This window comes from Dermacentor andersoni, chromosome 6 (genome assembly GCF_023375885.2).
Source record: "Dermacentor andersoni chromosome 6, qqDerAnde1_hic_scaffold, whole genome shotgun sequence".
Lineage (NCBI taxonomy): Eukaryota > Metazoa > Arthropoda > Arachnida > Ixodida > Ixodidae > Dermacentor > Dermacentor andersoni.
Window position 1 is genome coordinate 120,616,562 of NC_092819.1, and position 14,517 is coordinate 120,631,078.

Here is a 14,517-nt window from a genome sequence, read left to right on the forward strand (position 1 = left end):
GTTTGGCTAGCTAGTGAAGATCTAGAGAACCAGAGAGCCCTTCTTGATCAAGCCCAGCGAACCACCGAGACCAGTGGAAGTCTCGAATGAAGGACCCGCCAACCACCCAAAACTACTCAGAAAAATAAAGCTTATACTACTACTAGTTTTTGACATCATGTGTGGGCTTTCTACTTTTGAAGCGGCTAAGTTTTGTCTCTCTTCTTTCATGTACCTGGAAGTGGCCTTCCCGCGGGTACTATGTTTATTAACACCAGTTGTGTTTTTCGATTTCTTCTGTGTTTATATATTTGTTCTTTCACCAATAAATAGTATTTATTACTCAGTGCTTGCATATATACCTTACTTATCTCTTGTCTCAAGTAGTGTGGTTTACTCTGCACAAGTAGCGTTCATGCACAACTAGCTTCTCGTCAGCGTTGGCTTCGGTGTCCGTGGGCCTGAGGGGATGTCTCTTGCTGCTATTCTGCCCATTATTGCCAGCCCTCCCAAGGGTCTTGCCAGAATGGCATTGAGACCTGTGCTGCTATTGCTCCTAAGAGGCACCACCTTACATTCAATTTGCCAGAAAGCACATCGTCTAACAATGAAATCACAGATAGCATTGAAGAAATTATTGGTAAGGAAAGGGCTCAGGTTTCTATTATTTTAAAGGCAAAACACAAGTATCCATACAAAGCTAGAATATACTGAAGCATATGAAAAGTATCAGGCGTAGCGAAGGACACCAAGGACACAAGGACACAAGGACACCAAGAAAAACAGGGGAAATACTTCTATTTACTAAGTGAATTAAAGAAATTATAAGTTAATGGCAATGAAAGTGGATGGGAAGACGCGTAATGCGAACACGTGGGGTGTTTATTGACTTCTCATGATATGATTAATAAAAATTGGGCCCCTCGATTAACCCCTTTTCTTCTCGTTACTAGATATAGCGAGGCATTTGCAAAGTCTTGGGTAGATTAAAAACAGTTGTGTGGGAACTCTTTTCGTGTGGGAAGGGGTGTGGGAACTCTTTTATAAGCTTCAATGTCCTTGATGTACAAGCTGGTCAGATTGGCACACATCGGCGACTCTTTTTTTGCGCAAGGGTTATCAAACCTTGAAGTATGGAGCTGTTCATTGCGCATCTTCAATTTCTTTAGACATGTATGTTTACTTAGCCTATCGGTTCAACGCTAAGAGCTCTTATCCTTCAACAGCGCATTCAGTGATGCGTTAGGTCAGGGACTACACTACCCCCCGCAACAATTTTTTGAGCTGTGTGCATTACAGGCGTGATGGTGCCTACTTGCCAACAAATACCCCCCCTCCCTGTCACCCCTTCATTCTTAAGCATAGAGGGAAAGAGAAGAACTTCGAGGTAGGAGCATGCCATGGATTCTTCGCCATTATCACCTAATAATTTTATTGGAAGAAGGGCACGCTGATAAAGTATTATATTCTTTCTAGTTTCATTCAGTTGTATGCATTCACACTTGTTTGTATGTGCCCTACCCACAGGATTAAAGGGATGCTGATATGTTATTGAAGGTTGTGTGCAAATGCATTGAGTTGGTAGGACAGGTCCTGCTCATCATGAAGAGACTGATTTAAAGTATCTCCGTACAGTGGATTATTTATTATTGGGCTTTCAACATCTGCATTTTAAGACATCAAAGCATCACCACTTCCTGTGTTTTCAGCTGCCTTTGTTCATTTTAAGCAGAACGCGCGAGTGATGTCACTTAAGTGAGCAATCAGATTACCTCGCCACATGACATCATCAGGAATGCTTTAAACAAGCAGCCCCATTAAGCTTATATTTAATAGCGTAGTAAAACATACTAATTTGCTCATTTGTAAAAATTAATAAAAAATAAATATAGTAAAAATAAGGAAGTTATACATGTAGATGTTTCTTGAAACCAATGACACTTCCGTCTGAGAATACAAATCATTTGCTAAAGCTGAAGTCGTCTGCACATGTGCGTCCGTGTATGCATGTAAGTGAAGGAGGGGACTAACAAGTGTCTTTTAAGATGTTGGCTCTCTTAAAGAAGTGTAAAGCAGCAGATGAGGGGGACAAAGAATGTCACAAAGGTTAACAATATGACAGGGGTGATAGCAGCTTATGGGATGTGGAGGGGTTCTCACATGAAAAAATAGGTGTAGTAATGCATACCTGTTTATGGCAGCAGAAACACAAATGGTACCAGCATTGTGCTGTGCTCATTTTCTTGCGTTACAGTGGCGCGCAGGAAGTAAGCTGCAGCGACTGCACGCCGTTGGAAATGCGAGTGCATCCATGTAAACTTGTTGAGGCTGCCATCACCACAGTAACGAGATGAAATGTGTGAGAGAGAGATGCGGGGACACAAAGTTCAAATCACCCGCATGGCATGTCTATGGAGGCGGCACATTCCCGTGGCTTGAGAACAGGATATATGTTTAGTAGCTGTTTTATTAAAATGCGCTGCCACAAAACGTTTGTGAAAAAGCCAAATCAAAAACCAATCTGGGAGCCTTTAAGTTTGAGACACCTTGTCTTTTTGAATAGGGATATGTAGGGCCTGCTCAACTGTTGCAAGCATGGTCAAATAGAAAGCACGCCTTTCAGTTTATAGGTCTCTAAAGAAAGAAGAATGCGGTTGTTAGTGCATGCGAAAATCTACAATATGCACAGATGTCAAGTGTAAGTAAATGCGATGTTGAAGGATCGGGAAGATGTCACTGTTGTACACTGTTGAAGTCGGGAGGTCCGAGTGTCCACAAACGTGCCATAGTTGGTGCCATGCCACATGCCAGGAGAAAGTGGGGTCCTGAGCGGCGCCCTAGAGATGAGAAAAAATGACTTTTATAAAAATATACATCAATCACAAGAAAGGCTCTATGGCCCACGACATGTCAGTCTTTTCATGTCCGAGCCTCTCCCACAATACTCAAGCTTGCACGCGTCCAGGGCATTCATTGTTCTTCTCGACCAATCACCAATCATTGAACAATTTCTAAAATCCCGCCCATGACGTCGCACCATCCCGCCAAAGTGAGCCTTTAACGTTGCGAGATCGTCTCCTCATACGAGGCAACCACGTCTCAATTTGGGAATATGAAGTCTGTGCAGTTCCTGCACAAGTCCTCTACACTGGCCCCTTTCAACAAATATTGCGTTCTCCATGACGGCCAGCTTGTCAGCTCTGCGTGGTCGAACAGTCGAAGGTAAAAACATAATTGCTTGACCATTAGTCTCAAGTAACGCTGATTTAGTTGCCAGCGCCCTGGCCTTGAGAAAACAATGATGCGTGAATAGTGCTCCGCAGCTGCACGTCTGCCGGGGAAGCATCTTTTGTCCCGACGGACCACCAGGCACAACGCAGAGATCTTGTGTTTAGTCATCATCATTTATTCGATTGCATCTGTTCATTTGGGCATGTTCGTAACATTTGAAGCAGGCCCTACCCATACCTTTCAGACACTGAAAGCTTTTTATAGATGGCCTAGAAGGGTGTACACATGCGCAGGAGCTTGTACTCGCAAGTAATTCGTGAAAGGCACAAATCGCGATGCCATAGACTAAAATCTAGCAAAAAAGGAAACTCGTATAGGTTTCTCCAAAATTAATGCTTCATAGTTGAAAAAGAATACATTCTGCTCCTAGGTTTGAACTTGGAATTACCGCTTTTCAGGGTGGTCGCTCTACCGTCTGAGCTAACCAGGAGGCTAGCAAACTACAGAGGAAGACTTAATACATCGACAACTTGAAGTACGGGCACGCACGATATGGTAAATCAGTTCTGGGAAGGCTGCGAGGCGGCAGAAGATTCGTATGACGCAAAATTGTCACCACCTCTATGGTACAGAAACCAAGCAGGGGCTTCCAAGGTAGCAAGACAGAGCTAGCGATTACATCAGTTGCCATGTTTCCTGCTGCATGCAATGTAATAATTGTTGGCTTGTATCTTGACGAGAGCATTGTCCTCAGACCAGGCATCTCACCGTGTTCAAAAAGGCTCTGAAACACATCATAGAATGACTCCATTATTAACTTGCATAACCTCATGAAGCTCTTCCCACAAAAGCTTTTCGTTTCCTTCAAGCACAACTGAAGTCAGACATGGTTATCGGATCGATGAGCAGTTTGCTCGATCCTTTCATTTACACTAGCATGCTGGAAGCTACACGAGGGAGACAGCAAGGTGGTGCAAGAGAGCAATACCGCGCCCAAAACGTGAATGTCGTGGCGGCGAGAGGCTTATGGTGGCGGCGGTATCTATGTTACGCTTTTCATCTCAAATGCTACATGCAGCAGCCACAAAAAGATGCAGCTATCTTCTGTAGATTGATTGTGAAAAGATGAACTAGCTTTTCTCTTTTTGAGATTGCAGACATATATATTTTTCCTTTATTTGACTCAAATAAGCAGTCATTGTATTACTGACAATGCTCTCGCTATTACGAATTCAGCCAATAGCTCTTGAGGGTGCAGCTGCTAGCGATGACAATGCATGACGACATTGCGGAAGCGAGAGCAAGCAATTTTTTACTATTTTTGACATGAGACTGCAACTTCCCTTCTGCATGCAGTGCAATAATATTCGGCTCACATGTTCTCAGGAGCCTCGTTACGAAATCCACAATGTTTTCTTATCACCTTCAAAACGCTTTCAGTACCCGTTTAAGTCATAGGCTTATGCGTAGACTTGTACATGTTGGAGAAAAAGTGTAACCAATTACAAATAAATGAATTATGGGATATTACACGCCAAAACAATTATCTGGTTATGAGCCGCGCCGTAATGTCGGACTCCGGATTAATTTTGGCCGCCTGGAGATATTTAACGTGCCTCCAATCCACAGGAGATGGGCATTTTTCCGTTTCACACCCATCAAAATGCGGCCTTGATTTGATCCGGCGACCTCGTGCTTAGCAGCGCAACATCATCGCCGCTTAGTCACCATGGCGGGTACCAATTACAATTGCCTCACAGAATAATCTATTTGATCACAGTGACCAATTACAGCGGCATGAAAATGAACGAAGAATATTCTATAGGTAACAAATTATTTGGAGGCTACTATCCTCTTAACTTTGATAACATTGCACAGATACCGTATTCAGAACAAGCTGGCCTGCCACATTTAATATGTCCCCTGCAGTCATTCATATTGCTTATCTTTGCTAACAATTGGTTTAAAGAAAACTCACCTGTCATCTTGATTAGTTTTTTATTACGACAGCAGCAGTGACACTGAATTCTGGCTCTATGTATGCTCTGGGGAGCGAGACGGTGTAGTAACGTACTGACATCCCGCACACAAGAGTGCCATCGCTCAGCCTCTCGGTCCTCTGTGAAGCGCAGGTCTCGATGACGCTCCCTGTTAGGCCACTGAAAACCAATAAAAATTGTCCATAGGTCGTAGAGCAGGCAAAGGTGAAAAGAATGCGCAGTTGAGTTTTCCAGCATTAAAAAAGAGCTTTTCGGTGTCTAGGCCTGATAAGAAAAAACGGCTCTCGCATAATAGGTTGGTTATTTCTCCCTGTGGTTTTTTTCCTGCTGATGCGACATCAGCAATGATACTACAGCACACGTGACAGCCAATAAACACTAGTCATTGAGTGATTGTGACCATTAATTGTGCTCACACGCGCATCCCCTTCCAGAAATTCTAGGAATATGGAAGTGGTGGTTCGTAAACAGTACTAGCCCTTAAAGCTATAACATCGTCTGAGTACTGCTACCGATATAGATAAATTATGTGTACATCTACTATCATTGCACAAGTACTGATCTCGAGCATCACTACATCCATCTTACTAACACCATCTAGAAGCCCATAGGCGTTTCTAGCTACTAGCATACCAAGAAAAAAGACAAGCTCTAGCACGAACTCTGGCACTTCAGGCAATGTTTACCTTCCACCAACCTGGTGTCATTTAATATGTCAGCACCAGCTTTCTGTAGGTGTGTTACCACTGATTCTACAATAGGTTAATATACCCAATTATTATTTCAGCCTGAGAACCAGAACATTTTTCCGACTACAACCGACAAACCAACCATACTTCCTGCACGACTGCGCCATAGAATAACCGGGCATCTTACTGTGCTTTTGCATCAAGCTTGTACTGTCAAGCAAATAGTGGGATACTACAAGAAACTACATCGACGCTGCCAACTCCATGCACACATGCGCTAATACTCGGCTGAAGAACGTTGTGTGCGTACCTCATGAGGACTTTCTAAAGGCAGCTAAAACGGCTAACGCACATGCAAGCTTCTCCGATCGCGAGGTGTGCATTAGACAGTGCCAACTTTGTCAGACGATCAAACAGAGCCAGCATGCTTAGTAAATAACGGACGATGCGAACCGAAGTCAAACAAGAACTGAGCAATAACTCTCGTTTGAATTTCACATTTCTACATGCCCTGTAGGAAGGACAATGTTGGCAATTGCAGCCATATGGCGATAAAGCATGCCATCAATTAAGGTTAACAACAAATATTGGCCTTGCCACAAATGTCACGCCAAGTTGGCGCAGGGGACAGTGACGGTTTGCTGACCTCTCGGTATAAGGTGTATACAAAGATTCGCAAAAGTATCAATGCAAAACTTTCTAGAGCTTCCCCACATACTTGTAGAGTGGACACACACACACATATATATATATATATATTGTACTGAAGGCACTGGGCAGTGGGCATGGTGCTGGTGTGCGGGTGCAAGAGAAGACGACGAGAAGTGCTTGCTTCCCCGTTACGATATAGCGCCGACCTGTTTACGCCTAGCGCTACAACCTATATCTAGTTACCCTTCTGCTAGGCGAACACCCTCATTGCATTTGGTGGAGCTGCTGGGTTTCTCTTCGACATCCTGGAACTCCGCAGCCGAACGCTACCACCAGCTGTTGCAATGGATGAACCGGGACCGTCCCAGGCTGCTGCTCCCGTGCCCCCCGCCATCGTCTGTTCTGGCGTCATCCGGCAGCGCGATCCGGCTATATTTAGCGGCACAGACGACCACGACGTGGAAGACTGGCTCGCCGAATATGACCGTGTAAGCGCCTATAATAAGTGGGACGACCGCGCCAAGCTCACAAATGTCATCTTTTACTTGACTGACGTGGCAAACCTATGGTTCCGCAATCATGAAGCCGATTTTACCACCTGGTCGGCTTTCACGGCAACTTTGGCAGAGGTCTTCGGCCGTCCCGCCGTTCGCCGGCTTCGCGCTGAGCAGCGCTTGCGTGGTCGAGTTCAACGCCAGGAGGAGACCTTCACTAGTTATATTGAAGACGTGCTCTCGCTATGCAAGCGCGTCAACTCATCTATGGACGAAGCTGACAAGATTAAGCACGTCATGAAAGGCATCGATGACCAAGCCTTCCAGATGCTCGTCGCGAAGAGTCCGCGGACGATTGCCGAGGTCGTACAGCTCTGTCAGCACTACGACGAGCTGCGCAAGCAGCGTGCATCAACGCGCGCTGCTCAGCAGGACACCACGGATCTATCTCCGTTGGATTTCGGCCGCGACGCTGCCGATATCTCTGCCTTAATGCCGGAGATAAAGCAGTTCATCCGTCAGGAAGTGGCACGCCAACTCTCTCTGGCGAACAGCACACCCGAGCCGTCGACAACCTTGGCTCCCTCGCTTCTCCACGTCATTCAGACCCAAGTTGCCGCGGCGCTGCCATCTGCCCCTCCTCCGCAGCCTGCAGCTGGACCGCTCACTTACGCTGACGTTGTTGCCCGGCCTTACGCTCCTCCGGCTCCTGATGCCTACCGGGCCACTGGCACCTTCCATGTGCCGCCGCCACCTTCACGCCCGATGGTCGTCCCTTACTCGGCCGCTGGGGCGCCTGTCGTCAACCCGTGGCGTACATCTGACAACCGGCCAATATGCTATTTCTGCCATTTTCCGGGCCACGTAGCACGATTCTGCCGCCGTCGCAGCCCCCGTTTACCTGCCAGTGGGGGCGCCTCAAGCTACAGGCCTGCTCGACTTCCGCGTCAGGACCCATCTAGCCTTCCTCCGGACTCATCTTACAGTCGCCTCCCTTTCGATGCACGCCGGTCACCTTCTCCACGTCGCCGATCCATTTCCCCGATGGTTCGCCGACCCAGCCCAGCCCGTGAAGAAAACTAACAGTCGCAGTTCCAGAGGCAAGAACTGCGTTTACGTCGAACATTTCAAGGCCTCATTCTAACCCGGTGAACGAAATTGAACTGTCCGTAGACGGCGTCACCGTACACGCACTTATCGACACCGGAGCCGCCGTTTCTATTATTAGTGAGAAGCTTTGCCGCAATTTGAACAAAGTGACCATTCCCCTTACCTCTCTTTCTCTGCGTACGGCAACCTCGCATCGCATTCAGCCTTCAGCGTCGTGCACAGCCCGGGTTGTCATTCAAAGCGTTATGTATGTTATAGAATTTGTCGTCCTACCTCGTTCCTCACACGACGTTATTCTTGGATGGAATTTCTTATCTGTCAATCAAGCTCTTATCGACTGCACTCGTGCCGAACTTACGTTATCCGTGCCGTGCTGCGACCATGACGACCATTCTTCTCCTAAAGTTGTTGCCGCCTCTGACATCGACATCGCACCTTTCTCCGCCGCTCTGGTTCCTGTGTCATGTAACTCTGCTGCGAAGTCATCTGTTCTGTTTACACCGTCGGCCACTTGTGCGCGCCGCCGGAACTTTCTACTTCCGTTTGCTGTCGTCACTTTTTGCGACGGTTCTGCTGCCCTTTACGTGTGCAATCCGTCCGCCTGCCCATCATCCCTACTCCGCGGCGAGTGCCTGGGTACCGCTGAAGCTTTCGATAGCGTTCTCCCGGCCACCATGTTTGGCGACACGGCATCACTTCCGATTTGTTCCGTCACTAATCCTGCCGCGACTGATGCCCCTGTAGACGTCTTCGCTCGCGCCGTCGACGCAGAACTCACACCTGCGCAGCAAACAGAAACCATCAAACTCCTCCAACGTTTTCGTTCCTCATTTGACATTGACCAACCATCCTTGGGTAGAGCGTCCGCAGTCGTTCACCGTACCGACACCGGTCAGCAAACACCATTGCGCCAGCGTCCCTATCGTGTGTCGGCTGCTGAACGCCGTATCATCGACCAGCACGTTGACGACATGCTGGAGCGTGGCATCATCCAGCCCTCTAACAGTCCTTGGGCATCTCCGGTTGTCCTCGTTAAAAAAAAAGATGTCTCCATTCGGTTCTGCGTCGACTATCGCCGCCTTAACCGAATAACGCGCAAAGATGTCTACGCTCTGCCGCGCATCGACGATGCCTTGGACTGTCTGCAGGGAGCGGTATTCTTTTCGTCGCTCGATTTGCGCTCCGGGTACTGGCAAGTGCCAATGGCAGAGGCCGATCGTCAAAAGACAGCCTTCGTAACGCCTGATGGGCTATATGAATTCACTGTCATGCCGTTCGGCCTCTGCAACGCGCCTGCCACTTTCGAGCGAATGATGGACACCATTCTTCGAGGGCTGAAGTGGAAAACGTGCCTCTGTTATTTAGATGATATTGTGGTTTTTTCCACCGACTTTGCGTCGCACCTCAACCGCCTCGAGCAGGTACTTGCGTGCCTCTCCACTGCAGGACTGCAACTAAATTTGAAGAAATGCCACTTCGGCGCTCGTACACTTACTATTCTCGGCCATGTAGTTTCAAAAGACGGTATCCTTCCGGACCCCACAAAACTTAGTGCCGTATCCGAGTTCCCTAAACCAACCACCATGAAAGAGCTTCGCAGCTTCATCGGCCTGTGCTCCTATTTCCGACGCTTTGTCCGTAACTTTGCCTCTGTCATTGCCCCCTTGACGCAGCTTCTCACCGGCCGTTCTGACCTATCAGCCTGGTCCTCGGCGTGCGACGACGCATTCCAAGAACTACGACGCGTTCTCACCTCGCCTCCAGTACTGCGACACTTCGATCCCTCTGCTCCAACTGAGATCCATACGGACGCTAGTGGTGTCGGGCTCGGCGCTGTTCTTGCACAACGCAAGGATGGCTTCGAAGAGTACGTCGTCGCATATGCCAGCCGCACCCTTACCAAAGCCGAGGCGAACTACTCAGTTACTGAGAAGGAATGTCTGGCCATCATTTGGGCTATCGGCAAATTTCGTCCTTATGTGTACGGGCGTCCATTTGACATCGTGACCGACCATCATGCCCTATGCTGGTTATCTTCACTAAAAGATCCAACTGGTCGGCTTGCCCGTTGGGCATTGCGCCTACAAGAGTACGACATCCGCGTTGTTTATCGCTCAGGCCGAAAGCATTCAGACGCAGACGCTCTATCCCGGTCACCACTGCCCTCTGGCCCTGTCCACTCGTCTATTTCTACCTGCGGTGCCTTCGCCCTCAACATTTCCGACATGCCATCAGAGCAGCGCAAAGACCCATGGATCTCTTCGCTTATTGACTTCCTGTCCAGCCAGTCGCCAGCACCGATCTCTCGGACGCTTCGTCGCCAAGCCACGCACTTCATCATTCGGGATAACCTGCTGTACCGCCGCAACTACAATTCCAGCGGCCGTAAGTGGTTGCTTGTTATACCCCGACACCTCCGCTCCGACATCTGCGCCACGTTCCACGACGACCCACAATGCGGCCACGCTGGTGTATTAAAAACATACTCTCGCCTGCAGCTTCGGTACTACTGGGGCGGTATGTACCGTTTCGTTCGCCAGTATGTCCGGTCATGCCACATATGCCAACGACGCAAGACGCCACCTCAACATGCCGCCGGCCCCTTGCAACCTTTACCATGCCCCGCGCGCGCGTTCGACCGCGTCGGCATTGACCTATACGGTCCGCTTCCCAACACTCCAAGCGGCAACCGCTGGGTTATTGTTGCTATCGACCACCTCACGCGGTACGTTGAAACTTCAGCCCTAGCATCTGCCACAGCAAAAGACGTCGCCAGTTTTATCCTTCAAAATCTGATTTTACGCCATGGAGCACCTCGAGAATTACTGAGCGACCGCGGTCGCGTTTTCCTCTCTGACGTCCTTTCAGCATTGCTAAAGGAGTGTCGCATCATTCACCGCACTACCACAGCATATCATCCTCAGACTAATGGGATGACCGAACGTTTCAACCGCACCCTTGGTGACATGATGGCCATGTATGCTTCATCTGACCACTCGAATTGGGATCGCATTCTACCTTTCGTCACCTACGCTTACAATACCGCCACGCAAAGCACCACTGGGTTCTCCCCTTTCTTTCTCCTTTACGGACACGAACCCTCATGCACTATGGACACGATTCTACCTTACCGGCCAGATGCTTCGGAGTGTACGACTGTTTCTAGAGCGGCTGCTTACGCCGAAGAATGTCGCCAGCTCGCTCGTTCGTTCACATCCCAGGACCAGTGGCGCCAAAAGCTTCGCCACGATTCATCCACTACGGCTCCGTGCTTTGCGCCTGGCTCGCTGGTCTGGTTGTGGGTGCCCTCTACTCCTCCAGGCCTTTCCTCCAAGCTGCTCTCCAAGTACCACGGTCCTTATCGGGTACTGAAACAAACATCCGCGGTCAACTACCTCATCGAGCCACTCGAAACGCCTTCCGACCAGCGTCGTCGGGGCCAGGAAATTGTCCACGTCTCCCGGCTCAAGCAGTGCCATGACCCCCCTGTGTTCTCCTGTCCTTAAGTCGCCAGGATGGCTACTCTTTCGGTGGGGAGTAATTGTACTGAAGGCACTGGGCAGTGGGCATGGTGCTGGTGTGCGGGTGCAAGAGAAGACGACGAGAAGTGCTTGCTTCCCCGTTACGATATAGCGCCGACCTGTTTACGCCTAGCGCTACAACCTATATCTAGTTACCCTTCTGCTAGGCGAACACCCTCATTGCAATATATATATATATATATATATATATATATATATTTATTTATTTATTTATTTATTAGCACGGCATTCTGAATAACAGCCCAAGAAAGCTTCTAGCCTCAGCTACTTCAAGTTGGAAAGCCAAACAGGAAGCGTCCATGACACCTTTCCTACAGAAAGCAGGTGGCGCTTCGAGCAGCAGAAAATCTAAACAGAAACTATTTTCGCTTCAGTTTGCAGTATAGTGAACTCGAATATGCTAGTTCACTATAGTTTGCAGCAAGTATTTCAATACGCTGACACTACAAAAGCGTCCACCGCTGGCGAAACGTTCAGTACAGACTGTGCTTTGCCGAGCAGGGGCAGATTCCGGCAGTCTGAAATGCTTGGAATAGCCGATCTACGCTGTGTAGCTGCAGAGAAGCTACGAGTCAAACAAGGCAGCAGGGTGATATGCGAAAATGTCGTATATTTCTTCATTGCTTGCTTATTTAGGTGCATAACCACGTAGAAGGGACGAAGGCACATGATGTCTGCACGCAGTTGCTTAGTGCCATCTGCCCGAGGAGGCATGCACAAAGTAAGGACGTGTCGCTTTGCGCTCTTGGCGCCAACGCAGCACACATAAATACAGAGCCTACCACCTCTAATTGTTCTAGAAAAAAACACAGAAGTAAAAAAAGGGGCGGGGTAACATTAAATTCACGACACAGTCAACAGGTTTGAAATTAAGCTGTGTAGTAGCTTGAATAATATTGTTGCATGGTGATGTGGAATGACCCTTAACAGTGATAGAACCATATTACTTCGCACGACGTGTAAGAGATTAGGGCTTCTTTATACATATTACTTGAATTCATCACCTCATCTAAAAAAAGGCAGCTGCATATATGAAGAGAAAAGCTGCTAGAATAATACTGAAACCTTATTTCCCTTCCTAAATAAGCGCAATTAAAAGCATCCAACTGTTCAAGCTAAGAATGTAGGAATATTCAGAAACCTTTTAATACTTATGAGATTCTTGATACTCATGATATTTTAAATGTGTCCATCAGCATAAATGCTAACATTCTCATTATGTATGCTCAACCTGTTTGTCACAGATGCGCCTCTTACTGTACTGTCATCCCAATCAACAAACATCATGTCATTGGGGCATAATTCTGCATTAGTGCAGCCACATGCAGAGCTAAGCACCCAAGTGAAGCTTTGTTTGATAATGTTTGGCTCAATTGTGCAAAGCACATTAACTAATTAGTCTGATGTCATAGGAGATACAAGCACAAGTACAGAACCGGAGCGCCTGTCTAATGTCTAAGGTTCCCACAAATCATATACACGAGGAACAGTTATCTTCAGCGAATTTTAACAGAAAAAAGTTTACTGAAGTTTCTCCACTAAGTACCAAAAGCACTGCCTTTGAATTGTAAGTGTCTGAATCACAATATATCATGTAGGCCAGTTGGCGAAACATAAGGATTTTTGTGAGTGCGAAGTAGATATAGACAACCAACATTCCTCTTTCTAGCAAACACCTATTGAAGCAATGACTTTTAAGAAAGTCTGTGCCACAATCCAAATAATCGAGAAACAGCAACGAAGAAAAACTCAACAAAAAGATAACATCGAACTAGCAAAGAGCATCAAAAATTGACCACGTGTGCCAGGCCTGCCTGTCGAAAAACACGAACAAACGGTGCAGGCGGGCACTGCGAAGAGAACAAGTTGGAACAATGAGTAGCTCTATGTCTGGTTTCTTCGCTGCTTGTTAGTTTTTATACACATTTTGGTGCCGAAAATCTCCGTGTGGACTCGTTACCTCCATGGCACGTTTCCAAGGGCCTTCTACTGCACCGCTTCGCGTTGTGAGCGGCGAGGAATGACTGGATAACGCGTCGTTCATAATCGGCGTGGGGACCAGACATCAAGAGCTCATCGGATGGATTGCCTCAAGACCAAGCGGTCGGCTCGACGAGCACAGAATACGAAGATTCTGAAGGAAGCACAGCTGCTACTTACAGATCATACTGTGGACAAGCCCAAGCTTTCAGGTATTTTTGACCGTATATCTGCTAGCAACAACGAGCTCTCGAAACTTAGCGATGCACTCCAAGAGCACATTGCTGACGATGAGCTCGAAGCAGAATACATAACTGCTGCAGAATCTAACAATCAAGCTATGAGCATGCTTGCCGACATTCCGTGCAAAATCAATGCTTTGGGACGCGCGGACAGTACAACGAAGTCTGCTCCTCAGAATGCAATCCCGACAGTTCTTGACGCTATGACCAGAATTGGCCCAAGGCTACCGAATCTTGATGTGCCGACATTTAAAGGCGAGATTCACAAATGGGCACCTTTCTGGGAGCAGTTCGAGCAGTCTGTTCATCTGAATAACGCTATATCGACAAAGACGAAGTTTTTCTATTAACGGCATTATCTTGCCGGGGAAGCGGCAGCTACCATTGCCGGTTTACTGACTTCTGAACCTTGCTACTCAGACGCCGTAGAACTTCTCAAAGAAGGTTTTGGCGACCGTAAAAAAATAGTGCAGCACCCCCTGACAGCGCTTCGCCATCTACCTCACGTAAAGTCCGGAAGCGACGTACGCGGCCTCAGGCAGCTGTATGATGCCGCGCAACTAAATATCCGCTGTCTTACTGCACTCACAGTACCCACT

The 14,517-nt window shown here is 47.8% G+C and overlaps 1 protein-coding gene across 3 annotated transcripts in view; it reads right to left on the reverse strand.

Annotated features, from left to right (window-relative positions):
* Positions 1–2,428: 2,428 nt before the first annotated feature.
* Positions 2,429–14,517, reverse strand: part of LOC129382416 (uncharacterized) — a 131,550-nt gene continuing 119,461 nt past the window's right edge. Inside the window, exons 3-4 of one of the 3 annotated variants that reach the window (XR_011894980.1) lie at positions 5,189–5,369; positions 2,429–2,816 (exon numbers count right to left, since the gene is read on the reverse strand). Coding sequence is in view for 1 of the 3 variants with exons in the window: in XM_055066299.2 (XP_054922274.1) it covers positions 2,637–2,816; positions 5,285–5,369 (265 nt within the window). In the remaining 2 variants the exon portion in view is untranslated. Of the gene's footprint in view, positions 2,817–3,422; positions 3,995–5,188; positions 5,370–14,517 lie in introns of those variants that run through there. The other 2 variants (XM_055066299.2, XR_011894981.1) reach the window with 2 other exon arrangements.